Below are 27436 nucleotides of genomic sequence, written 5' to 3'. Positions count from 1 at the left end.
AACAGTTGTTTATCTGCTCTTAAGTTATTGATATTGTTATTAGTTATCAGTGGTACACATCTAATGTGAAATCATGTTTATGTTGTTTTTTTTCAATGCAGTCAGTTTGACTCTAACTGAAATTTGTACGATTTGATTAAATTGTGTCTTCGTAAATATACTGTGAACTTGAGTTTTTGAAGCTTACATTTTAGCAAAAAGCAGCACGAGATCTTCACAAGACTTACTGAAATTATATCGTTATTATATCGTTATTGCATTAGGAACTGGAGGAGCGGGCCTCAAACATCAAGGTCTGCCCATAGCTGGCCAATCAGAGGGATGGGGGTTTGTTAAGCAGTGGGGATGAACTGATCTAGCTTTTCTGGTCCCAATACCAATGCCAATACCTGGGCTTTGGGTATCGATTGATACCAGTGTTAAATAATAGACTGCATGCTCTACTGTGGGATGACTAATAACAAAAATGAGTTTGGAATTACTGAAGTTAATATTTATTTGAACTACAAGTGTTTCAATGTTTAAAAGCAGTTTGGTTAAAAAAAATGCTTCAGAATTCACAGGAATGACTGTTTGATTGTAAAATTTTATACCTTGTAGACTAAATCATAATTTAGTTTTGTCAAGTTTGGACCGATCCTTTCCCACCGATACCCAATCCAGCTTTGAGGGGCTGGATCTGCACGGATACCCGATACCAGGTTTGGATCGGTGCATCCCTATTGAGTAGGGAGCCTTAAAGAGACAGCAATTGAGGCAAGCGTTTCATACAATGGCTGAAATGTGTTTTTTAAAACAACAGTGTAAGGCGGAAAAAGTTTTTTTTTTAGCTGCTATAGCGGCACCAGACGGACAGTAAAAGCCATAGAAATCATGATAGTCCCTCTGTAAGCAATCTACATCAAGTCACATGAGTTGTTTTTTAGCTGTTAATAAGAACAACTGTACATTGATGAAAAAAATAAAACAGTGAGTAACTTGAAAACAAAATGGAGTGAGAAAATGACCGAGTCTTAACATGTTGAATGATACGCATAAGATGCAGCAGCAGATTACAGGTGAAGGGTCCCAGTCCCTTGAAAAGATCTTGTTGCACTGTCTTGACCTGATTCAATAAAATAGAGCAACCTCTCAGTTATAACTTTGTAATTAATGTTTGTAATAAGTGATACAATTTGCATAAAGGTTAAGTTACAAAGGAGGACAATGGCATGATGCCATAGACCCAGGTGAACTTCAACCAGAGGGATCACAACAAGTCACACTTTAAGAGTTTGGTCTGCAGTTCCCATAAGCACCGTCATGATCCAACAACCATTAACCTGCTGTTAACACCTGCACACTGTACATGTATGTCATTCATGGCTGAACATTGCTCAATATCAGACTTTCCCCGTCTGTGAGCACGTTCTGAGCACATTCCAAGACGAATATGAGCGACTTCAGGCAGATCCTGAAAGAGATTGGAGAGTTTGGATTGTTCCAGAAACGTCTGGTGGCTGCGTTATGTATCTCCACTGTTTTTGTGAGCTTTGACGTGATATGTCAGGTGTTCACAGGCCTGAACTTCACACATCACTGCAACACCGACTGGATCCTGAAGCAAGGGCCGAACCTGACAAAGGAGAGATGGAGGAATCTCACCCTGCCTGTGAACAAGGACGGGAAGTATGAAAGCTGCAGGATGTTCACACCTGTGGATTGGGATCTGGAAACCATTGAAGCGTATGGGATTAATGCTACGACTTCATGCACGGCTGGGTGGGTTTATGATGCACCTATAGGTACTACCAGCATTTTTACACAGGTAAGATATTCACTCAGAAAGAGAACTGTCAGTAAGGAGAGAAGTATCACCTCTACAGAAGATAGTGGAGCAGCTAACTGCTAATTTTGGCCAGAATCTTGCATTTTATGATAAAAGCGTGAAAATTGGCATGAGCACTCTTAATGGCTCACTTGACAAGAAAATCCACAGAGAGAGAGAGAGAAATTTAAAGATGGCGGCCATTTTTCAAGATGTCAAACACCTTAGTGCAGCAGTTTAGTAAAGTAATGGTTTCTATGGTCATATAAGCATAAGAATTGGCATAAACAGTCTCAGTGGGTCACTTGGCAATAAGCCACCTACAGTTACTGGAAATTTCAAGATGGCAGCCATTTTTCAAGATGGACGACACCTTAGTGGAGCAGTTGAGGGCCATTTTCTCATAAAAATGTAAGTGTTTTTTATTGAGGATGTTTTGATGTCATTTTATTTTGGACTATGCTAAAGAACATCTTTTAACGCATCAAAATACAATTGTGTTGATCATAGATTAGAAAAGAGTGTATATCTGCACTACCAGGGCACACTGGTGATATATCACTGCTGTTAAACTCAGAATGGGGTTCAATGTCAGCTAACTGAAAGTTAGTATCCCAAATACTGTCTAATTTACCCCAAAACAGTTAGATAGCCGCACCTGAATAGACAGGTTGTGCCAGCGCAGGAGAGCCGAGCCAAGGTTAATGGGGTTTTCGTTAACCGGATGGTGTACAGATCAGACGGGTTTTAAATGGCATTGGATGAACGATCGGACTAAGTGTAGGGTTAAGGCATGAACTTGGTTGTATCCCATACATCAAAGTGCTTGATAAAATAGGTGGTAAAAGGGTAATCCCTTGGCCTAAGACATGGCAGATGCCATCGTAACAGTGGACAAAAAAAACTGGGACAGATGTTTCATTTGTCTGCAGGTCACCAAGGAAAAACTAATTCAGCCAGGCAGAGAGCGAATCTTACTAGTTATGATACCTTTGCAAGAAATGTCCCATTATTTCATGAGATCAATGCTCTATGTCTTATTTAGTCCAACCGGACTAGATGAAGGTGATGACATAAAATAGGTGTTGGCCATCTTGAAAAATGGCTGCCATCTTGAAATTTCCAGTGACTGTGGGTGGCTTATTGTCAAGTGACCCACTGAGACTGCTCATGCCAATTCTTAAGCTCATATCACCAAATAAACCATTATTTTACTAAACTGCTGCACTAGGGTGTCGGCCATCTTGAAAAATTGCCGCCATCTTGAAATTTCCGGTAACTGTAGGTGGCTTATTGTCAAGTGACCCACTGAGACTGCTCATGCCAATTCTTTAGCTTATATCACCAAATAAACCATAATTTTACTAAACTGCTGCACTAAGGTGTCAGCCATCTTAAAAAATGGCTGCCATCTTGAAATTTCAATTGGCTCTGTGGATTTTCTTGTCAAGTGAGCCATGAAGAGTGCTAATGCCAATTTTCACGCTTTTATCATAAAAAATGCAAGATTGTAGCACTTATCTGCTCTGCTGTAAAGTCACATATACAGCCAGCCATAAAAACCATGGAGCCCCAAAAGATTCATAATTAATTAAATAAATTAATAAAACATTACGGAATATGTTTTTTCTTTGATATTTAAATATTATATTAAATATTCCATAATAATTATATAAACAATTTTATACTTACTTTAAATTTTTCTTTATTATTTTCAAGCTTTTATAAAAAAAAAGAAAAACATTTTTTACAAAGTCAGTTTATTTTTCATAATGTCCCTTTCCACAATAGCCTTTTTATTTCACAATGTTGTTTTTCAGCATAATGACTCAAGTGTCTGAGGAGGTAGCAGGTGTCTGCTACAGTCACTGTGCTGTGAGGAAAAAGAGAATCAGATCATATTTCCCATGATGCTTTGCTCTCCCCTGTGTACAAAATCCACTCGCTCATATTCTTCCACTCTGATCCAATCTTTGTCTCCTTCTTTCCTTTCCTCCTTCCTTACCAACTCACCTACTTTTTCTCTTTTTTCTTTCTAAGTTTATTTTTCTCTTTCCTTTTATCATCCTTTTTTCCTTAAACTCCTTCTTTCCTTTTTTCTCACCTTATTACCTTAAACACTACCAAAAAAAAAAAAGGTCACACCTCTTATATTTGTTACATTAATATTTCACCAAGACCTCAAATTGATGATGGTATTTATTTTTGTTGTTTTTTTTATTTTTTATTTTTTTTTCGCGGGAGAAAACCACCCACAGAGAAATTCCTGACAGACAGAAACCAGCTGGGCTGTGTCTGTCCGGACTTCACACGTGTCTTTGTGTGCGTGTGTGTGTTGGATTCAGGCTTCAGGAGGTCTCTGCGTCCTCCTCCATCAGGCGGCAGCATCGGGGAGTCATGAACCTCTTGAACCTCTTCCACAGAGTCCGCCTAACTGGTCTTTCAGGGACTGGGTCTGAGCCATCGACCTCTTGAGCTGAAAGAGGGGGCTCCTCCTCTTTCTCCTGCAAGGCCTCTTCCTCATGCAGGACCTCCTCTACTGTTATGACCTGCTCTTCCTCCTGCTGGGCCTCCTCTTCCTCCTGCTGGGACTCCTCTTGGACTGTGGGAGTCTTCGGCAGGTTTTCACTGGAATTAGGTTCTTTTAGTTTTTGTCTGAACTTCTCCAGCAATTCCTGGAGGAGTTCTGCCTTCAACCTTTGCAGGTCTTTCTGTTGCCTGAGCTCCTCCGGCTCTTCTTGGAGGTGGTCTGCTATCAGGCTGGGCTGGTCTTCCTGCTGTTTGAGCTGCTCTAGCTGTTCCTGGAGGTTGTCTGCCTTCAAGGGGGACTGGTCTTCCAACTCTCTGAGCTCCTCCGGCTCTTCTTGGAGGTGGTCTCCCTTAAGGCTGGGCTGGTCTTTCTGCTGTTTGAGCTGCTCTAGCTGTTCCTGGAGGTTGTCTGCCTTCAGCCTGAGCAGGTCTTTCTCCTCCCTGAGCTTTTTCTGGAGCTGCTCGGCCTTCAGCCTCTCCTGTTGCTGCTCCTCTTTCAGATCCTTCACCTCTAGCTCAAAGTAGTTCCCCCTGACCCTTTGCTTCTCCTTCTGGTGCTCCAGCCAGAGGGTGTCTCTCTTCAGACCGTTGATTTTTTCTTCCAGCTCGAGAACAAACTTATTGTTTTCCTCGGCCTCGCGCTCCATTCGCCTCAGCTTTTTCCCCCGTACTTTGTACTCGGCAGTCAGGAACACCACCTGCTTCTGCAGATTCCCAATTTCAGCCTTCAGAGTCTGTTCCAGCTCTGACTCCACTTTTTTGACCTTCCTGAGCTCCTCCAGCTCTCCCTGCAGGCTCTCTGCCTTCAGCCTGTGCTGCTCTTTCTCCTCCTTCAGGTCATCCAGCTCCTCCTGGAGGCTCTCTGCCTTCAGCTTGTGCTGTTTTTTCTCCTCTTTCAGCTTTTGCAGTTCTTGCTGGAAGTGGTCGGAGCTCAGCCTTTGCTGCTCCTTCTCTTTGAGCAGTTTCTGCAGCTCTTTCTGGAGGTGCTCGGCCCACAGCACTTTCTGCTCTTTCTCTTTCATCACCTTCTGCAGGCCTGCCTGAAAGTGGTCGGCCCTCAGCTTGTGCTGCTGCCTAGCACAGTGGACCTCCTGTATCTTCTGCCACAGAAGGAGGACGTCCTCCTTCTTGGTCTTCAATTGAGCTTCTATGCTGAGACAGTTCTTGTTCTTTTCCTCAGCTTGGAGCTTTATTCTCCTCAGCTTCCCTCTGTGTCTGGGGTCTTTTCTCAGGACCTCTTTCCTCAGGACCCCCAGCTCCGACAGCAGGTTCTTGTTCTCAACTTTCAGAGTCTCGTTTTTCTCAGATTCCTCTGAATTTTTCTGTCGAAGCTCATCCAGCTCTCTTTGGAGGCTTTCTGCTCTCAGCAGGAGCTGCTCCTTCTCCTTTTTGAGCTCCTCGACCTCGTGTTTGGGGCTCAGAGCCAGCTGCTGGTCTCCAGTGTTTGCCATCTCTTCTTTGTGTTTGAGCTTTTTTGAATCTCAACGTGTCTCTCTGAGGGTGATTAATGATATATGAGTGTTTGTGGCTTATCACTCAGGTCTGATGCTTATCGTGAGCTCAGAATTCTGAAACATCCCTTCCCCAGTGTCTCTGTGACATCACAGTCACTCTGATATTTGAATGTAAACAAAGAGGCTGCCTCAGAGCAGACATTCAGAGACAATCCCAATTCTTCCCTTTGTTTTACCTTATCAATTTTCCCCTCCCCCAGTCCTCTGTTTGAGGGACAGCCAATCTGGTTCAGATAAATGAAGCCTATGCAAAGTGCTAAAAGTTGCAGGATCCACTTGAGGCTGGAAGAATAGAATAGAATAGAATAGAAAATACTTTATTTATCCCCATGGGGAAATTCAGGAGTCACAGCAGCATTTAAGAAAACAAAAGTAAGAAAGTGTAAAAAGTGCAAAAAGGTCCACAAGAAAATAGATGACGACAGCCTGTTCACCACCCTCCAGCCCAGCCAGTCTCAACCTCCACAGGGTCCAGGACTGAGCCTCCCCAGCAGTCTATTCAGTCTCTGTCTCCTGGATCCTGTCTGCTCACAGCAAGCCAAGCTCCTACAATGTGGCGTCCGATGTCAGCTCCGTTAGCCACGTCCGTGAACAGCCCGTTGCCACTTTGCCCTTCGGCAGCCCCTCTGCCGCTGGGCTTGCACGGCTAGCTTGTCCATCCCACCGGAGATAGATCCCACGTTCCCAACAACAATGGATGGAAGGACAGGTCCATGTCGTTGAACCAACACGTCGTCCTCACCTCCTCCTCCACACCTTGAGGGAAATCATCAAGCCTTACTAGTTAGCATTGACGTGCTACAGGCTGCTAACAGCTAATTTCACATGTAAACAATGCAGCCATGGATACATGTAGGATCTCCAGACAAACACAGGAGAAAAAGTAGTGAAAATATCGCTGAAGCCACAAAAAGTGAACAACAATGAAGCATACAAAGTAATGATTCCCTCCAAATACAAAGATGACGAAAAAGAGATGAAAAAAACCCTACAAGAAACGGACAAAGAAGAGAGAGCTGCTGCAACAGGCAGCTACTTGGGCAGCGCCTAGCAAGCAGCTGCCTGTAATAGTGGAGCGGCTAACTGCTTATTTTGGCCAGAATCTTGCATTTTATGATAAAAGCGTGAAAATTGGCATAAACTCTCTATATGGCTCACTTGAGAAGAAAATCCACAGAGCCAATTGAAATTTAAAGATGGCGGCCATTTTTCAAGATGTCCGACACCTTAGTGTAGCAGTTTAGTAAAATAATGGTTTATTTGGTCATATAAGCATAAGAATTGGCATAAACAGTCTCAGTGGGTCACTTGACACTGAGTCACTTACAGTTACTAGAAAATTTCATCACATTTCTATGAGAAAATGGACCTTAACTGCTGCACTAGGGTGTCGGCTGTCTTGAAAAATGGCTGCCATCTTGAAATTTCCAGTAACTGTAGGTGGCTTATTGTCAAGTGACCCACTGAGACTGCTCATGCCAATTCTTAAGCTCATATCACCAAATAAACCATTATTTTGCTGAACTACTGCACTAAGGTGTCAGCCATCTTGAAAAATGGCTGCCATCTTTAAATTTCAATTGGCCCTGTGGATTTTCTTGTCAAGTGAGCCATGAAGAGTGTTCATACCAATTTTCACGCTTTTATCATAAAATGCAAGATTGTAGCACTTATCTGCTCTGCTAAGATAAAAATATACAAATGTAGCTCTGGTGAAATCGTCGTTGAGTTTTCTCTCAGAGAAAAGCTCAGAGGGTAGGCTGAAGCAAAAAAGTTCAGATTCCTATAAACAAATTAGCTTTAAGGTAAGAAAACACACAGGTGCCGGCTTTGAGTTTTCTTTTAAACAGCTACTGGCTGCCTGCTAGTCACATTAACTGAGCTGTGTCTGTGATTGGACAATCAAACGATCCTGATAACTTCTAAACTGCTGAGTTAGGGGAAAAAAAATCACCCACCGTACAGTGTGTGTGTTGATAGATAAAGCAGCGTGTCAGACCCAAGCTTTGTTTTGAAACAGGCGGAAAATGTGCTTTTTAAAGCCCTCAAAGTCTGTTGTTGTTTTTTTGTCTGGGTGTGTATGTGACTTTTTTTAATGTCTAATATTTAATGTAAAATAAAACTTTTTAGAAAAAAGAGGACTTGATCACAACCCAGCCCAATAATATTTCTCACATGACCACAGCATACAGATGTGACTAACATTTCTACGAGCTGTATTTTTTTTTTTTTTTAAGTTTGACCACATCTTATCTAAAATGGCTAGGGAGCTGGATTTTTTGACCTATACTGCAGCCAGTCACCAGGGGGGGGCAGTTTTTATGGCAACCACACTTTGAGCAGAGCAAGATGACACTTTTTTTTCTTTTACAGTCTATGGTTCCACATCGCCAAATTGCACTACGAGATCATCAATCAACATCAGTCGTGCATTCTTGTTTACACCCAGGAAGTATAGCCTGATAGTATTATGGCAGTAGCAATTAGCAGGAGTTACAACCTCTAGCTAGTAGCAGATGCACACAATCTGAGCTGCAGCTTCAACACAACAAGCAGCCAGCATTTTGGTCCTGTAATAATAAACATATCCAGGGTTTGATTAACCAACTAGTTGTTGTAGTGCCAACCAAGAGAAACCTTTGGTCTTAAAAATAAGACACTTGTAGAAACAGCAGACTGCTGAGAGGTGGGTACCCTGAAGCAGTCTGCAAAGAGGTTTAAGGCCCGCCTCTTGACCTTAGGTTAGGCTGAATCAAGCTTTTTCAATATGACAGGCACCAACAATGGGCTTCAAAACTGTATCAGAAACAAACAGGTGATTTCACAAACACTACATCAATATGTTATACAGTTGATGGTGCCAACTAGCATGTGATTTTTAATCATTTAGTCAACAAAACAAGTAGATCCCTACAAATAGCTACAACTTGCCTAACCTTTGCACCATACTATGGATTCTTTAATAAAGGTTTGAGAAAGATTAAGAATTAGCACAATTTTATTATTACGATAAATGCTAAGGTGGTGATAATCTAAAATTACTGCTGAGACATGCAGATTTGACTTACTCAACCTCTTTTCACCACCTCACCTGTTCTCAGTTTGACCTGGTCTGTGAGAGGAACGGCTTCATCGAGGCATCTCAGTCCATCTACATGGGAGGTCTTCTGGTTGGAGCACCTCTGACTGGACAGATGGCCGACAGGTACATTCATGTTATGGATGTTTTAACCTTTAATCAGGGTAAAACCAAATCAACTGTATTTTTTTCTTGGTAGGTTTGGTCGACGCTTTGTGGTCCTGCTTTCGGTCTTTATTCTGCTCTTGTTTGGTGTTGGAGCCGGATTCTCTCCCAATGTCTACATTTACATGGTGCTTAAATTTGTTGGTGGCATCGCTATTTCAGGCATTGTTGGTAATGCATTTGTCATAGGTAGGTTTATCAATCAAATTTATCTGCCTATATTGAAAATTAAAGGTAAGGTCTGCAAGATTTTCCATCTCCTACTGGCCTCTATATATGTGTGTCAGTGTCTGTATCTGGCTCAACCAATCTCCTGTCTATATGCTAATCTTATGGTTGTTTTGAGATGTTTTTGGGCAGAGAGTAGACATGGCTACTACCACCAATCACCGTGCGCACGTGACTGTGTGTTGACAATATCGAGTAGAAAAAGCTACTCTGAGTGGCTACGATAGTGGACATAGCATGGAGAAAGAAAATCACAACCAAAGTGAAACAAAATGCCAAACAGATTACATAGCTTTGATCAGAGGCAGTGGGTGTGTGCTGCCGCTGGCACTGATCCAAGGAGAAAAATTCTTGCAGACCCTACCTTTAAAGAAAATCTGGTAAAAGAATGTTCAATATTGTAGAAACTATGCCGTTCATCTTTCTTACTCTGTTCTTAAGGTGGGGAGTGGAGTGGATCCTCCAAGTTTGCTTTATGTTCCGTTCTATGCAAGTCTTTCTTCCCCATTGGGCTGATGGTGTTGGCTGGTGTTGCTTATTTCATCCGTGACTGGAGGATCCTGCAGTTTGTGCTCTTCAGCCCTCTTGTTATTGTTCTGGGACTCTATTACTGGTCAGTAGCCACACAACACATCTCAGTTTTGATAGTAGTACTCCTTATAATAGGTAGAAATAGAATAGAATAGAATAGAAAATACTTTATTTATCCCCGAGGGGAAATTCAGGAGTCACCGCAGCATTTAAGAAAACAAAAGTAAGAAAGAGTATAGAAAATGCAAAAAGGTCCATAAGAAAATAGATGACGACATCCCGTCCACCACTCGTCCACCACCCTCCAGCCCAGCCAGTCTCCACCTCCACAGGGTCCAGGACTGAGCCTCCCCAGCAGTCTGTTCAGTCTCTGTCTCCTGGATCCTGTCTGCTCACCGCAGGCAAAGCTCCTCCAATATGGGGCAGGCATCCGATGTCAGCTCCGTCAGCCATGTCCGTTGACAGCACGATGCCGCTGGGTTAGCACAGCTAGCTCGTCCATCCCCCGGGGCTAGATCCCACGTTCCCAACAACGATGGATGGAAGGACAGGTCCACGTCGTCACCTCCCAGCTCACACTGAGAACCAGCACATCGTCCTCTCCTCCTCCTCCTCCTCAGCTCGAGGGAAGTCATCAAGCCCTACACTAGTTAGCATTGACATGCTACAGGCTGCTTTCAGCTAATTTTGCATGTAAACAATGCAGCCATGGTTACATGTAGGATCTCCAGAAAAACACAGGAGAAAAGTAGTAAAAAAATATCGCCGAAGCCACAAAAAGTTTGGTGTCCGTGACCAACAATGAACCATACAAAGTGATGATCCACTCCAAAAACAAAGATGACGAAAAAGAGACGAAAAAAATACAAGAAACGAACAAAGACGAGAGAGCTGCTGCAACAGGCAGCTACTTGGGCAGCGCCTAGCAACGGTATCATCAAGTGGTGTGGATGAAATAAAAATACAGCTTGCTTTGTAATAGATCTTTTGTCAATCAGGATTCTTCCAGAGTCAGCTCGCTGGCTCATCACCCAGGGAAGGAAGGAGGAGGCCATAAAGGAGGTCCTGAGGGCTGCAAAGGTAAACGGGAAGAAGGTCCCAGAGGATCTGCTGGATAAGGTGAACTTTAACGAATATGCCAAGTAGGACAAGTCAAGATGTTAAGAAATACAGAATAATAACCATCCTATTGTGTTTAGCTGGAGGTTGAGGATACATTCAAAAGAGGAGGCATGTTGGACATCTTTAGAATACCATATTTAAGAAAGCGTACGCTCTTCATGAGCTTTGTTTGGTAAGTGCTCATGTTTTATGTCACCACATATCAGATTGATTACTGCACAGTTTTAACATGCTTGAATCTGTCAACAGGTTTGGAACCAATCTGATCTACGATGGGCTGAGCCTCAACGTTGGCAATTTTGGTCTTGATATCTACCTCACACAGCTCGTTTTTGGTTTGGTGGAGTTTCCAGGGCGGCTTGGCTGTTTGCCTCTTATCCAGCGTTTTGGGAGGAAAACATGTCTAGCTGCACTTCTGCTTTTTGGCGGTGCTGCTTGTCTTGTGGTACTAGCTATCCCAAGAGGTAACTTGTTATGAATCCCCTGTTTATAAAAGATAATGCCTCTTTGTAATGTACAAAAGCAAACCAGACAAGACTGTATAAATTCTATAAATGCCTAAATCTTGTTAAAAACCAAAGCTAACCCAAGACATGTTTTATGATCCTCGAACTCATTCTCTGCTCAGATTATCCTGTTGCAGTAACAGTCATAGCTGTACTGGGAAAATTTGCCTCCACTGCCAGTTTCACTATCATCTTTGTTTATACTGCAGAACTGTACCCCACCACTCTGAGGTATCGTTCTTTCTGGCAATTAGGCAAATTCAATGAATTTGTTGTTTACTTCTAAATGGTTGAATTGGCCATGATTCTTGTTGTTACATGCTGAGTGGTTTCTTGTGCTCTTAGGCAAAACGGCGTTGGTTTGAACTCCATGTTTGCTCGTGTTGGGGGGATGCTCGCGCCACTGATCAGACTCACAGCTTTATACCATGACACCCTCCCCATGCTGATTTATGGTATCATCACCATTGCTGCAGGATGCGTCTGTCTTCTGCTACCTGAAACACTCAACGCTGAACTCCAAGATCACCCTGAAGTCATGTAAGTTGACAGAGTCTTCTAAAACATACACATATATCTTGACGAATGAACATAATTTGAAAATATTAATAAAAAATGAAACTAATAAAGTGTATTTGTTCAGCACACAGGGGGTAAAATTTCAAGCATTTTTATGGCTTAGAGTTACTAAAATTCAAATTCAGTATCCTAAAAAAAGTGGTATTTTGTGACAAAGTTAGATTCTATGAACCAATAATGTCACACTCTTTTCAGCTAGTTAACCTTAAACATACCCTCCCACAGTCCCTTCTGCATGTGTGTGTTGGTTGGTATGTAACATCTGAAGGGCAAAGGTTTCTTGCTGGATGATCTCTTAGTCTGGTTTGGTCTATGACACAGTTGTGAAAAAGAATTGGACATTTGCTCAATGGTCCAAGGTTCTCTTTTCAGATTAAAAAAAAATGGCACCTGCCCACAGCGCCAAAAGACTCACATCTGGGTCAAATAGAAAAGATTTGGATAGAAAATACTTTATTTATCCCAGAGGGGAAATTCAGGAGGAGTCACAGCAGCAATCAAGAATTCAAAAGTAAAAAAGTGTATGGAAAGTGCAAAAATGTCCATAAGAAAATAGATGAAGACAGCTCATCCATCATTGACCAGTCAGCCAGCCTCCACCTCCACAGGGTCCAGGACTGAGCTTCTTCAGCAGTCTGTTCAGTCTCTGTCTCCTGTATTCTATCTGCTCACAGCAGGTGACGTTCTTCCAATGTGGCGTTCATGTCCAGTGTTAGCTCCATTAGCCATGTCTGTGAATAGCATGATGCTACTCTCCCCTCTGGTATTCCCTCTGTTGCTGGGTTAGCATGTCTAGCTTGTCCATCTTATTGGAGATAGATCTTACATTCCCAATAACGATGGACGGAAGGACAGGTCCATGTCGTCACTTCTTAGCTCACACCTGAGAACCAGCACGTTGTCCTCACCTTGTGGGGGAACATTAGGCCTTGCACCTCTTAGCATTGACATGCTACAGGCTGCTAACAGCTGATTTCACATGTAAACAATGTGGCCATGGTTACATGTAGGATCTCCAGAAAAACACAGGAGCAAAAATATTTAAAAAATATCACTGAAGTCAAACCACTTTGGTGTCCATGACCAACAAATGAATCATACAAAGTAATGATCCACTCCAAATGCAAAAAATGACAAAAAAGGGATTAAAAAAAAGTTTCAAGAAACAGACAAGGAAGTGAGAGCTGCTGCAGCAGGCAGCCACAACCAACCAGCAACCTGTGCTTCCATAACACCTCAGGAGAGCCACAGGCTGATTGCCACCATGTCACAGTGCATTGATGCTGTAATTTATTCAGAGTCTTAACCAAGTATTGAGTGCATATAAATAAACATACTTGAACATACTTTTCAGAAAGCCAACATTGCTGTGTTCAAGACACTTTTTATTGGTCTTGTGTAATATTTCAACTCTACACAGTTCTCAATTTTGGGTGTTCATTAGCCTTAAGCCATAATCATCAATATTAAAAGAATTGATTATTGAATATTCGATTCAGTCTGTACTGCACTTTTATAATATCTGAGTTTCACTTTTTGAATTGAACTACCAAAGTAAATAAATTTCATTATATTCTTGAGAGGCATCTGTATTTTCCAACTAGTCTAAAGAAAACTGAAGCAATGTGAATGTGCTTTCTTTTTTAACAGAGAACCTGAAACAGGATCCCTTCCACTGGTGGAGAAAAATCTGAAAAGTGAACAAATATTTTTTACAACAACAATAACCGTAGCAGCAGCAGAACAACACACATAAAGAAGCTCAGCTGAGAAAGAAGAGTGTGACCAAAGAGAGAAGATTTTTTTCAGCAATTGGAACATCAGGAAATAGAAACGTTTCTTACAGTTATTTTCTTCAATAACAACAGAACTTTTTCCTTCTTTTTGTTGTGTAGTATTATGATACTTTTGAAACAAATCAAAACCCATTTCCTTTTAGCTCCACTCCGCTTTTTTCAAAGGTGGGTTTTACACTTGTGAAGCTACAGTGAAAAATGTTCAGATGATTTGGACACTCATTGGGACATCTTGCAAAAAAGTGATTCAAATAAAAGACTGTTTGACTCATGCTAATTTTGACATTTGAGAGTCATGTAGAGCCTTTATTTTCAGTTTAGTCCATTCAGAATAGTCACCTGAGCTTATGTCTTGGAATTAATCCCTAATACTTTATGCCCTCTTCACCAAACCTTCAAAGTTCTCAACCTTCAAGTGTTGTGACAATATAATGTTTAATCTCCTTACTGTTTATTATAGTTACAAAAACTAACCAAGTAATGAAAATGAAAAGTAAAAGAAAATGTTTTTTCTTTTGAAAAACTGAAATCAAATAAAAACAAGCTTTACCCCCCAAAATGGTAACTAAATTATTGTGAGTTTAAAAACTGACTGAAATAAACTTAAATTGAAGATAAAATGTCTTTTGTTTTTGTGCTTTTATTCAGTGTGATAATCTACTTTGCAAGACAGCAAGGTTATTAGAGTTATATGTTTTACACTTCTACATATTCTGTGTATCTATATAAACGTCGTAAAACAAGTTCTGAATAGGTTGAGAAAATCACATTTCAAGTTCTTCTAGTTTTAATTGTTATTGTTGTCATATTATATGTTAATATTCATAGTTTTTGTGAAATAATGTAGCCTTTACCTCATTGCCTGTAAAAACATTGGAAAAACACTGCAACTCACTTGACAGTAAAATGATGTATGTCTCAAATGCACTTTGATCATGGCAAAAGATACAGGAACAAAATGAAGCCTGAAACACTTTTTCCCCCTCAGCACGCTGTGCAGTCAACTAAAGGCTGTAACTTTTGGAGGTGCGTGCAGAGCCAGACAGGCACACACAGGATGCTCACTTCACTTCAGAAGGCAAGTTTATTTTTATAGCTTGTTTTGGCAGCAAGGCCAGTCAAAGTGCTTTACAGACATACAAAAATATACACTGAAAAGTCAGCTAAACATATTGAAAAAAAATAAATAAAAAAGCAACAAATAAGATAAAATGACAAAAGAGAAGGTTAAAACATATTTTAAGATATAAGCACCAAAGAATAGAATATATTCAATATATTCAATAAAGCATAGATTCAAATGATTTGTTAAAATATTCTAATAATGGAGCAGTTTTACCAGGTCCTGTTGCCACATTTGTCCTTTAATCCTGGATCCATTCTTTCAGTGACAGTAGGCTGACTTTGTAACTGCCTGTATGTGTTTGTTAAAATTCAAGTCTGAGTCCATGATCTCACTCAGATTTCTGGCTTGGTCAGTGGTTTAAAACTTTTACATCAGAAGCTGCTCACTGACTTTCAATCAGAATCAGAATCAAAAACACTTTACTGATTCCCTGGGGAAATGCCTCTTTTTTTCTACAGCTACTCTCATTCAAAAAGCATTAGAAATAAAGCAAGTACAAAATATAAACACAAGTTTCACAATAAAAATTTTAGACTTTGTCAGTCATCTTGGAAGAATACACCATGCAAAAATAAATGCAGAAAAATGTTTTCACTGTGCCATCAGTTGGTGAAGTACTCCCCGGGGCCTCTTTTTCTAGACCAGCAGTTACTGTCGTCTCCAACAGCTACAGGACAAAAGGGCACTTTTGGCATCAGGGGGCAAAGGAGCAGGTTCTCCAGCACCAAACCCCCACCCTCTGCACATCCCAGACTGTAAGAAGTTGCCAGAACTCCACACTTCTTAACTAACTTTTTGACCATGCGCTAACTGAGCTTATGTCAAGGTAAGAAAAAACACCAGGCCCTTTCTCTTTAAAGAGGAGTTAATCCCTGACCAGACAGCAAGCTAGAGCACGAGGCAAACGTACTGCAGACAACACTGATGCAGAACTTTTTTTGTATCATGAGGATGATTGTTATCTGTCTTCCTAATTATTATATGATAATATCACATCATAATTATGTGACTTAAACTTAACTGGAAAACCCACTTCAAAAAATAGTTAGAACTCAATTGAAATTGAAAACAAAAATTTTAAACATTAAACACTAAAGAAAAATGCAAAACTATGTTGACCTTGCTCCTTACTACTCTATCACACTTGTGTCATGCTTTTTTTTATTTTCCTTAAGGATCAGTATCAAGTATATCATCAAGATACTTCACAAATAAAACAGCGCTTATGACAGCGAAGTGACGTGTTCTTGTTTTTTTCTTTTCTTCTAAGCCATTAAACTTTCAAAGATACCCAGTGTTTTTTGCTGAGAAGTGACCCCTCTAAGATATCTGTCGACTTGATAAGGCAGAGGTTGTTACAACAGGTTTTTAGTACCCTCCTAAAGTCTCTTCTGTGTGTGTGGGTTGAAAGGTACACACAATGCCATCCAGGATGGTCACGTTTCTTGAGATAGGTGTGAATGTCTAGGTTGTCTTGACATGAAACGTAGCTCCTGAATGTGCTGATAGAGGGTTTATCCCTAGAGAAGGGTTACATATTAATTGGCCTGCAGAGATAAACACACTTGAAGCTGCTGTCCATAACTCACACAGCACTCTGAAGAGGAGCTTCTGCAGACCTAACATACCAATATGAGCACTTTTGGGAAAATCCTGGAGGAGGTTGGGGAGTTTGGTTTGTTTCAGAAACGCTTACTTGCTATGCTATGCGTTGCAAGCTTTTTTGTTGCTTTTGACGTGATTGGTCAGGTATTCATAGGCATGGGTTTTGAACATAACTGTAACACTGACTGGATCTTGGAGCGAGGGCCCAACCTGACAGAAGAGAGACAGAGAAATCTCACCCTGCCTGTGAACAAGGATGGGAAGTTTGAGAGCTGCAAAATGTTCACACCTGTGGATTGGGATTTGGAAACCATTGAAGCATATGGGATTAACAGCACAACTTCATGCATACATGGGTGGGACTACCAGGCACCCCCAGGTTCTTCCAGTTTTGTGACAGAGGTGAGCACTGACAATCAGAGAGGCCCTTTAAAAATGTTGCCTTGACCATTCTTTATTTTTCTGTACAGTATTTGATTTCTGAATTAATGCAGTCTTTGATCTTTAGTTTGATCTGGTTTGCGAGAGGAGTGGCCTGCTTGAGGCATCGCAGTCTATTTACATGGCAGGTTATATTATCGGAGCTTTTACATATGGTGCCATTTCTGACAGGTAAGTTACAGTTGCTACCCCTGTCCACTTATTTTTTTGATTAAAGAATTAAAGGGATATTTCAGATTGCATGGAGTGGGGTTGTATAGGTGCCTTCAAATGAGGTCATGTTTTTGTTTCTTAGGAAATGCATTTTATCATACTTTCAACTTCATAATTTTACTGACAGCTTCCAGTTCCTTAGTTCTTACCAGAGATTATGTTAAGATATTTTATTTTATTTTATTTTATTTTATTTTATTTTATTTTATTTTATTCATTTTATTCATTTTATTGTGTTTTATTTTGTTTTATTTATTTTTTTTAATTTATTGAATTTTATTTCATTCTTTTATAAATAAAAATCGATAAAAAGAAAAAACAAAAGATCCCTAAAACTGAATGAAAAGGAGCAGAAAGAAGAAAAACTCTTATTGTATTTGCCCCCTCTAAAATAGACAAATTTTGGAGCAGCCATATTAGAAATGGGGCAGGCTTTGAGTCTCTACGCTAACAGCTATAGGGTGCCGTCAGTCATGTGAGCTGAGCTGTGCCTCCTTTGGGCAACCTCACTATCATAATATCCTCTTAACTGCCAAGTTAGAAAAATATTAACCCCCCATACAGTGTGTGCAGATAGTGAAATAAGCGATTCAGACAGTAGTTTTTTGTATTGGGCTTTAAATAAGTTTATTTCTGCTGTGAAAACAGCATTTTTGGCTTGATTTCTTTGCAAGCAAGCCTCAAAACACTTGAGAAACAGCAGATTCTAGCACAACCACACTGTCTCATATTTCTAGACCAGAGGTTGCCGCTTGGTCCTGACAAATTTGATGATGTTCTCAGGGCAACCAATGGAAACAAGCTTTACATGAATACATTACATTATAATGTAACCGTCAGTTTCTGTAGTTAGAAGAGCTAAATTAGCTAGCATTTAAAGCAGTGTAGCTGGTACAATGTAACCTAATTAGCAGTAATAACAATTAATAACTTTAGGATTTCTACATAAAACGGAAGGAAAAAGAAACATTTGAGATTTCAGTGCCCATACTGCCATTAGCTTACAAAAGTACAGCTGCTGGTTGAAGTAGCATGCAAGCTAGCCTATATATGTCTGTAGAGAAGGCCAAATCTGATGCATATTTAAGCTAATTTTATGAAATTCTGAAGTGCGAACGCCTCTTAAGTTGTTTTTAGCATTTTACTTTGCCATCTGAAAGTTTGTCTGTTGCACTATGGTGTTTGAGCGGGCAGCAGATGTTCTCTTCAGCCTGAAGTGATAGGCAAACTCAGTGATAGTTTAAAAACGTATTCTGTTGTGAAGAAGCAGTGACATATCCAGGGAGATAAATTTACATCATGTCAAAATAGACAGCTAATTCCTCTTTGTTTGTAGGTTTGGGCGACGCTTCGCAGTCCTGCTCTCACTGTCTGTTGTGATGACGTTTGGGACAGCTGTGGCTTTTTCTCCAAACATTTATGTTCTCTTGGCCTTAAAGTTTTTCTGTGGGACTTCGGGAGGTGTCATCATAATGAACACAACGGTGCTGGGTAAGTTCACTGCCTGTGACAAACATCTTTCAGGCTACAGCCTTAAAGCTAAAGGCTAGCCACTTGGTTTAGTAAGCTAACTTAGCAGTTAGCAGGATTTTGAACATTTTGTCATATTAGAGATTTCAGTACATTCTGAGGTGCTGTCAACCACAAAGACTGTGGAGAATTAAAAAAGGAAAAAGATTAGTTCATCCACTTTCTAAAAAGTTTTAAAAGGCTATTGATTAGTATTTAGCATTTATTTTATAGCAGGACGATTAAATAACCTTTCCACTGTACTGAAAGATAATTGTGTGCACTAAATTGTGTGTTTTGGCTATGCGCTACCCAAGTAGCTGCCTGTTGCAGCAGCTCTCTCGTCTTTGTCCGTTTCTTGTAATTTTTTCGTCTCTTTTTCGTCATCTTTGTATTTGGAGTGGATCATCACTTTGTATGGTTCATTGTCGGTCACGGACACCAAACTTTTTGTGGCTTCTGCGGTTTTTTTACTACTTTTCTCCTGTGTTTGTCTGGAGATCCTACATGTAACCATGGCTGCATTGTTTACATGCGAAATTAGCTGTTAGCAGCCTGTAGCATGTCAATGCTAACTAGTGTAGGGCTTGATGATTTCCCTCGAGCTGAGGAGGAGGCGGTGAGGATGACGTGCTGGTTCTCGGATGTGAGCTGGGAGGTGACGACGTGGACCTGTCCTTCCATCCATTGTTGTTGGGAACGTGGGATCTCGCTCCGGGGGATGGATGAGCTAGCTGTGCTAATCCAGCGGCATCGTGCTGTTCACGGACGTGGCTGACGGAGCAGACATCGGACGCCACGACACATCGGAGGAGCTTCGCCTGCTGTTAGCAGACAGGATCCAGGAGACAGAGACTGAACAGACTGCTGGGAAGGCTCAGTCCTGGACCCTGTGGAGGTGGAGACTGGCTGGGCTGGAGAGTGGTGGATGAGTGGTGGACGGGATGTCGTCATCTAATTTCTTATGGACATTTTTGCACTTTCTATACTCTTTCTTACTTTTGTTTCCTTAAATGCTGCGGTGACTCCTGAATTTCCCCTCGGGGATACATAAAGTATTTTCCATTCTATTCTATTCTATTCTAAAAATGTTCCTCGTCAGTAGGGTTAATCTTTTTTATGTTTGAAAGTATTTATCTTCCATGGCTTCATCCCTGCTCATAAATGTAAACATTTTAAGGGTATAACATAAAAAATTGTATATATATATATATATATATATATATATATATATATATATATATATATATATATATATATATATATATATATATATATATATATATATAAATTTGAATTTTACCAAAAAAATGTTTTGAGAGATGAATTTGTTAAACTATATTGAAAACATGTAAGTGTGAAGCTGCAGGCTTGATTCTGTTCATACTGAAAATGTTACAAAAACATCAAAATCTAACATCTTTTTTTTTTTGGTCTGATAGCTGTTGAATGGACTGGTCCCTCAAAGAATGCCATCTTCACAGAGATCATTATCATAGTCTTTTCCGTTGGACTGATGGTCATGTCTGGGATTGCCTATTTGATCCCAGACTGGAGGACCTTACAGCTGGTGTTCTGCTGCCCTATCATCCTCTTCCTTGTATTCTTATACTGGTCAGTGACTTTTGAGTTAAAAGAGTTTGATCTTTGTTTCTCTCTGATCATATTTAAAGAAAAGACCAAAATCCGACTTCATGCTCTGTGTTTTTTAACCTGTCTTTGAAAAGGTTTCTTCCAGAGTCAGCCCGTTGGCTTTTGACCCATGGCAGAAAGGAAGAAGCGCAAAAAGTGCTTGAGGGTGTAGCCAGGATGAACAAGAGTAAGGTACCATATGATATGCTAAACAAGGTGAGCATCAAACACACTGGATTCACAAATCAAGAAATAAAAGAGACTGAAACTGTCACTTTACTTGTTTAGGTAGACCTGAAGGCAAATACCAAAAGTAGGAGCACCTTGGACATCTTTCGAATACCATACTTAAGAAAGCGAACCATCATAATGGGTTTTAACTGGTATGTTGTCTTTAGCGGATGTTATTCTAAAGGACACTTAAACATGAGAAAAGACTTTTACTTGTGTTTTCAACCTAACTAATCTCTCCATTGTTGACATCAGGTTCGCAGCATCTCTTCTTTATTATGGACTGAGCCTGAATGTTGGGAGTTTTGGCCTGAATATCTATCTTACACAGTTCATCTTTGGTTTGGTGGAAATTCCTGCAAACCTGGGCTCTTTGGTGCTGATTCAGCGCTTTGGACGGAGGATATGTCAATCCTGCTTCTCGATTTTTGGGGGTGTTGCTTGCCTTGTGATCCTTACTATCCCAGACAGTATGTATATATATAAAAAATGGATGTTTGGGAATTTTTTGAAAACATTAAGTTTTGATTGCTTAACATTTACTTAGACATATGTTTTAATAATGAATGTTTCACCCATCAGATCTTCCTGTGGTGGTGACAGTTACAGCTGTGATAGGGAAAATGGCTGCCACGACTGCATTCGGCACAGTTTATGTTTACACTCCAGAGTTATACCCAACAGTTTTAAGGTAATACAATGCTCCTGCTATCAATGATTTATGTATTTATACTATCTGTTTGACACTAAAACCCTTTGAGGATTTCATTTTACTGAATTTAATGCTTTTTCTGGCTGATCTTACTACAGTTGTAAAAATACTGATCTAAAATGACAGAGACTGACATGGAAGACCCAAAATGCAGGCCTCTATAACAAGAGCTTTTTATTTATGAGAGTAAAAAAAAGCAAAAAGTATCCAAACAAATTCTACATTGATGTGCTGGAACCAAATCAAACACGGTACAAAAAAAAAAAAAAATCTTAGCTGAGCTGGCGAAACACTGGGTAAATGTAACTTAAACTCACAGCTAGAGCTGATAACTAAAAATTAGAAAACACACGAGGCAAGGACTTGGGATACAAGGAAAAGTTGAGATACAAACAAACAGATTTGACAAGATGATCTGATTCAGACTTTTATGCAGGAGGTAATGATACAGGTGGAGACAATGAAGAATGTGCATGGCAATCATAAAGACGGGAAAACCCCAGGGAAGGAGGTCAAGTGACCAAAAATGAGAGGAGAGATTTTACTGCATAATAAAACCAAACATAAGAAACATAAAAGATGAGACTGATGTTGGAGGTTCTAACTTAACATAACTGCAGTGGCGGCTGCTGGTCAGTCAAGGAGGGGAAGCTCATTTTTTTACAGCCTATATCATAAATTTGTTTATTTATTTAAACGTAAAATAAACTCAGCGTCTGACTGTGTCAAAGCGCTGAGACGCTGCAGGGATGAATGAGAAGGAGGTTGAGCCAGTTACCTGTGATAGGTAGCTGATTCTGAACAAAAGATAAAGGAATTCTAGTCTTGTCAATAAAATGTACGCACAGCAGCACATATCACCACTTTTTTGGGGGGACATTTTAGGGGAAGCTGAGCTTCCCTTGCAGTCTTAGAGCAATCGCCACTGCATAACTGAGACATGGCATTAAATACTCCGGTTTTTTGGCAAGTGGTAGAAACCTAGCATTGAGTTATGTGTAAACTTTGTAAAACCCTCCAGAAACTTGAATTGTGGGCATTTGATTAGGTGGCATTAGGTCAGCTTTGATATGACAACAGGTAAAAATGATGCAGATGGAAGTAACACGTTTAAAGAAGAGGTTGTTATGCTTTCCCATATTTTAAATGTGGTTATGAAGTAATGATGCTGGATGTTCATACCAAAAGTGCAGAAAATCCCAAGTATAAGTATGTATTTATAGTGCCAACGTTTAACAATGCTCTACTGGATTGAAAGCCCTGGTAGGTCGAATTTGGCCCCCGAGCCCTCAGTTGAGGTTCATTGCCTTAAAAGTTTTCATATCTTAAAGAATCTGCTCGGTCCACTGTGTTTTCTTTCAGGCAGAATGGTGTTGGTCTAAACTCCATGTGTGCTCGAGTGGCAGGCTTCCTTGCACCCCTCGTCAGACTCCTGGACGTCTTTCATCACACCATCCCCTTTTTGATCTATGGTATTCTACCTATTTTTGCTGGGGGTTTCTGTTTCCTACTGCCTGAAACACTCAATGTTCAACTTCAGGATCATGCCGAGGACACGTGAGTATCAGTGTTGACTTTAAAAAGCATGTTAAGTTCAAATAAAGTTACTTTAATTAGTTTTAATAATTTTGCTGAATAACTTTTTGTTTTGTTTAATTTTTAGAGATGCTGAGGATGAGCACAAAGGAAGAGGATACGGAACTGAACAAGTTATTGAGGAGCACAAACTGTAATTTGAAATGAGATAGGGTCTGATACATGGACACAAACATATCTGTTTAATAAAGAAACTGCTCTTGATCCTGAATATGCTGGTATCTCCATTAAAGAAGTTCAAACGTAGCCCAACACATGACCTGCTGGCAAAACACCTCTAAATAATTAATGAACTGCTGGTTCTCTAATTGGAGCCACAATCATTCTGGGTAGGATGACACTACGGAAGTCCAAAAGGGCAAATCTGATGAGTGTTTTATTTTATGGTCAGGTCTCTACTGGCTTAATGTTGAAAGATTTTCTGTTTCTGAAAGGTGCAAGACAGAAACACTCAAACTGAAGCAAGTTTACCTTGTATTTATTTATATTTGCTATTACGTAAATACAAATTTTATTGATGTTTTGAAACTTTTACAACCCATACAAGATCAAAAATGACTGTTGTAATGGCTGTGTAACAGATAAGGTCATATAAGCTTCCATTATCATATCACATCTTAGTATACAACTGGATTAATGTTTAATTTGCCATCTGAGCTATTGGATTATCTGAAAGCTGGGCTCATTCATACCACAAACACAGCACTCTGAAGAGGAGCTTCTGCAGACCTAACATACCAATATGAGCAACTTTGGACAGATCCTGGAGGAGGTTGGGGAGTTTGGTTTGTTTCAGAAACGCTTACTCGCTGCTCTATGCATGCCAAGCATATTTGTTGCTTTTGACGTGATTGGTCAGGTATTCACAGGCATGAGTTTTGAACATAACTGTAACACTGACTGGATCTTGGAGCGAGGGTTTAACCTGACAGAAGAGAGACAGAGAAATCTCACCCTGCCTGTGAACAAGGATGGGAAGTTTGAGAGCTGCAAAATGTTCACACCTGTGGATTGGGATTTGGAAACCATTGAAGCATATGGGATTAACAGCACAACTTCATGCATACATGGATGGGACTACCAGGCACCCCCAGGTTCTTCCAGTATTATGACAGAGGTGAGCACTGACAATCAAAGAGGCCCTCTGCAAAACCTTTGGACAGTCTATAATTCTTCTGATCCTGAGTCAATGAACCTCCTTATTTTCAGTTTGATCTGGTTTGCGAGCGGAGTGGCCTGATTGAAGCATCACAGTCTATTTACATGGCAGGTTATATGATTGGAGCTTTGACATATGGTGCCATTTCTGACAGGTATGTAACAGTCACTACTGCTGTCCACTACAAGTGTGATTTTTAGATTAGGGAATTAAAGAGATATTACTGTTTCTTTGAAGTGGGGTTGTGATGTTGCCCTCAGATGAGGTCTTGATTTTCTCTTTATAAGAAGTGACCTCTTATTATGTTGACATCAGAAGTCCAATTTTTTTCAGACTGCTTTCAATTCACTAGTTCTGACATGACAACGTTAAATAGAGGAGCCCAGGGAACTAATTGTAGTTAGAGGAGCTAAATTATCCAACATTGGCAAGAGCATTGTTGGTGCCAGGTAGAATAATAGATAAATAGTTATTTATGATTTTTGCATTTCTACATAACAAGCAGGGCAAATGCTAGTCAGTGTCCATGTTGCCATTTTTGTGAGATGGTAAAACTGCCGATAGAAGTAGCATGCAAGCTAGCCTACATTTTTCTGCAGAAAAGACCAAGTCTGTGCATTTTTAAGCTCCTGAAAATATGACTTAGGTCCAGAAAAGAGTATCTTTCTAAAAATTTTGAGTCTAAAAAACATGTCATGGCAAATTTTTTCGTTAGCTTCTTGCTAACAGAAAACAAAATCAGTCACTTCATATTGCAAACCAATGAAGGGAAAACTACTCAGCTATACTATTTTTTTTGATGACGATGAATAATTTAAAAGGAAAAGTAGATATGTCCCCCTTTACCCATTTAAAACAAGCTTTTCTCATATTTTTTAGGTTTGGACGGCGCTTTGCAGTCCTGCTCTCACTCTCTGTTGTTCTGACGTTTGGTGTGGGACTGGCTTTTTCACCAAACATTTATGTTCTCTTGGTCTTAAAATTTTTCTGTGGGACTTCAGGAGGTGTCATGGTGATGAACACATCTGTACTGGGTAGGTACAACATTTTGTGATAGATGTCTTTCAGTCAGAACGCTGCTTGGATAAGTAAGCTAACCATCAAAACCCCTTAGCACGATTTTACACTCTTCAGTGAAGTAGCTTACTCCTCATGTAGCTAGCTACAAACAGATAAAGTGCGTTATTCTATAAAAAAAGTAAAGCCCCTCAGAAGCAAAACGAAAACTAGAGGAGCATTCTTATCACAGAATGATTAAGAAAAGAAATGTGCAATCCTTTTTTTGTCTTTTAGCGTTGGAATGGACAGGCCCCTCAAAGGCTGCTGTTTGCACAGTGCTGCTCATAATAATCTATGGTGTTGGACTGATGTTATTGTCTGGCCTTGCGTATTTGATCCCAAACTGGAGGATCCTGCAGCTGGTCCTCTCCAGCCCTGTTCTCCCTGTTCTGGTTTTCTTATACTGGTGAGCAGGGTTTCTTTTTTATTTCAACTGTATTGTCCAAAAAAACGTAAACAGGTCAGTTTTCTAGTTTTCTTTTGCCTGTCTGTTCGAAGGTTTCTTCCAGAGTCAGCACGCTGGTTTTTGGCCCATGGCCGGAAGGAGGAAGCACGAAAAGTGCTAGAGAGAGCCGCCAGGGTGAACAAGACGCCAGTGCCAGACAAGCTGATAAATCAGGTGATCTACATCAAACAAACTTTAGAGTCAACCAAATGTAACTTGAATTTTAGGACACTTACATTTTTTTTTTTACTTGTTAAGGTGGATATGAAAGTTTCAGCCAAAAAAGGAAACATGTTTTACATCTTTCGGATACCATACTTGAGAAAACATACCATCATAATGGGCTTTAACTGGTATGTTGACTCGGTTATTTTGCATTGAGCAATAACAGAAAAACATTTGTTTAAAGCAAATTTGTCTGATTTCATGATAATAAGATCATAAAAACCTGATCCAATAGAAAATAACTTCATTACTGTTTATTTTTTGTAGTGTAAATCAAACTGAACCAATCTCTTTTTCTCTGATACAAGGTTTGCAACAAGTCTTCTTTACTACGGACTGAGTCTAAATGTTGGAGGTTTTGGCTTGAATATCTACTTAACGCAGTTCATCTTTGGTATTGTGGAAATTCCTGCCAATCTGGGCTCTTTGGTGTTAATTCAGCACTTTGGAAGGAGAGTGTGTCAATCCTGCTTCTTGCTTTTTGGGGGTACGGCTTGTCTTTTGACCCTCGCTATTCCAAAAGGTAGCCAAAAAGGATGAAGGTATTTGTACAAACTGTAACTTTGTTTTCAGTAGTATCGTTTTTGTCTGACATAGTATTTGTTACATCCTTTAGATCTTCCCGTGGTGGTAACAGTCATAGCCGTTCTGGGGAAAATGGCTGCAACTACTTCGTTCAGCACAGCCTACGTTTACACCGCTGAGTTATACCCAACAGTTGTAAGGTAAGGTAATGCTTGGTCCGGGATTACCAGAAACTACTTAAGACAGGCTTCATAATTCTGCTTCAGGAACAATGAGGTGACATCACAAAGACTAACTCTGCTTATTTAAGGTTTTATTGAACGTTTGGTCATTTTTATTAAGGAGCAAGTCACCCAAGGGTACCTCGGCAATACTCAGGAAGTAATTGAGTGTGACCTCTTCAGCTAATGTTTTAAGGGCCCGTTTTTCAAATTTGGTCCAGGAATTGAACTCTTCTGTATCCAACCTAATGACTGGCTTGCTGAAACCGTCATTGTTGATGATCTAGGCAGATGAAGATACCCTCAGTAGGAAACGTATCAGTTTACTGTGTGTTCTTACAGGCATAACGGTGTCGGTCTAAACTCCATGTGTGCTCGAATGGGGGGCATCCTTGCACCGCTTGTCAGACTCCTGGATACCTTCCATCAAATCATCCCCATGCTCATATACGGCCTCATCCCGATTGCTGCTGGGGGTTTCTGTTGGCTCTTACCTGAAACTCTAAATGTCCATCTGCAGGACCATGCTGAGGACACGTGAGTATGAATGCTAAATTTAGCAAATTAACAAACTGCATAATGGAAATAAAATGAGATGATCTTTTTTGTGCTTATTTTCAGAGATGCAGTGAATGAATCTGGACAAAATGAAGAGCACAAATTTTGATTAGCCCTGAAGTCATATTCAGAAAGTTCGGTTAATTTTTGTCGGTTAACAATTTTATATTTGAAGTGAAGTGAAGGTGTAAATTTGTGACAACAAAGTCAGTGATTTAAGAAAATAAAACAATAATATTACAAGAATAATTGTGTAAATTTACAAAGTGGCTAGCCCCTTATCATTAAACTTTCAGTCAGAAGTAGTAACCTGGCATCTTGGG

The 27436-nt window shown here is 40.1% G+C and overlaps 3 protein-coding genes across 3 annotated transcripts; all 3 read left to right on the top strand.

Moving 5' to 3' along the window:
• The first annotated feature begins 1432 nt into the window (after positions 1-1432).
• Positions 1433-12025, top strand: LOC141807843 (solute carrier family 22 member 13-like). Its single transcript, XM_074694060.1, has 9 exons — positions 1433-1807; positions 8952-9055; positions 9129-9283; positions 9764-9935; positions 10852-10972; positions 11053-11147; positions 11225-11439; positions 11604-11712; positions 11827-12025. Exons 1-9 carry the CDS (start codon positions 1433-1435, stop codon positions 12023-12025), a joined length of 1545 nt encoding a protein of 514 aa, XP_074550161.1.
• A 4589-nt stretch (positions 12026-16614) lies between these two features.
• LOC141807363 (solute carrier family 22 member 13-like) lies at positions 16615-22886 on the top strand. Its single transcript, XM_074693321.1, has 9 exons — positions 16615-16989; positions 17096-17199; positions 18578-18732; positions 20193-20364; positions 20478-20598; positions 20671-20765; positions 20869-21083; positions 21196-21304; positions 22688-22886. Exons 1-9 carry the CDS (start codon positions 16615-16617, stop codon positions 22884-22886), a joined length of 1545 nt encoding a protein of 514 aa, XP_074549422.1.
• Positions 22887-23663: 777 nt separating this feature from the next.
• LOC141807364 (solute carrier family 22 member 13-like) lies at positions 23664-27096 on the top strand. Its single transcript, XM_074693322.1, has 9 exons — positions 23664-24038; positions 24131-24234; positions 24960-25114; positions 25374-25545; positions 25638-25758; positions 25843-25937; positions 26118-26332; positions 26426-26534; positions 26898-27096. Exons 1-9 carry the CDS (start codon positions 23664-23666, stop codon positions 27094-27096), a joined length of 1545 nt encoding a protein of 514 aa, XP_074549423.1.
• The last annotated feature ends 340 nt before the right edge of the window (positions 27097-27436 follow it).

This window comes from Halichoeres trimaculatus, unplaced genomic scaffold (genome assembly GCF_033239565.1).
Source record: "Halichoeres trimaculatus isolate MK-OKI-2021-1 unplaced genomic scaffold, fHalTri1.1 fHalTri1_scaffold_18, whole genome shotgun sequence".
Lineage (NCBI taxonomy): Eukaryota > Metazoa > Chordata > Actinopteri > Labriformes > Labridae > Halichoeres > Halichoeres trimaculatus.
The sequence above is the reverse complement of the archived record's forward strand: the minus strand, read 5'-3'. Positions and strand labels throughout refer to the sequence as shown.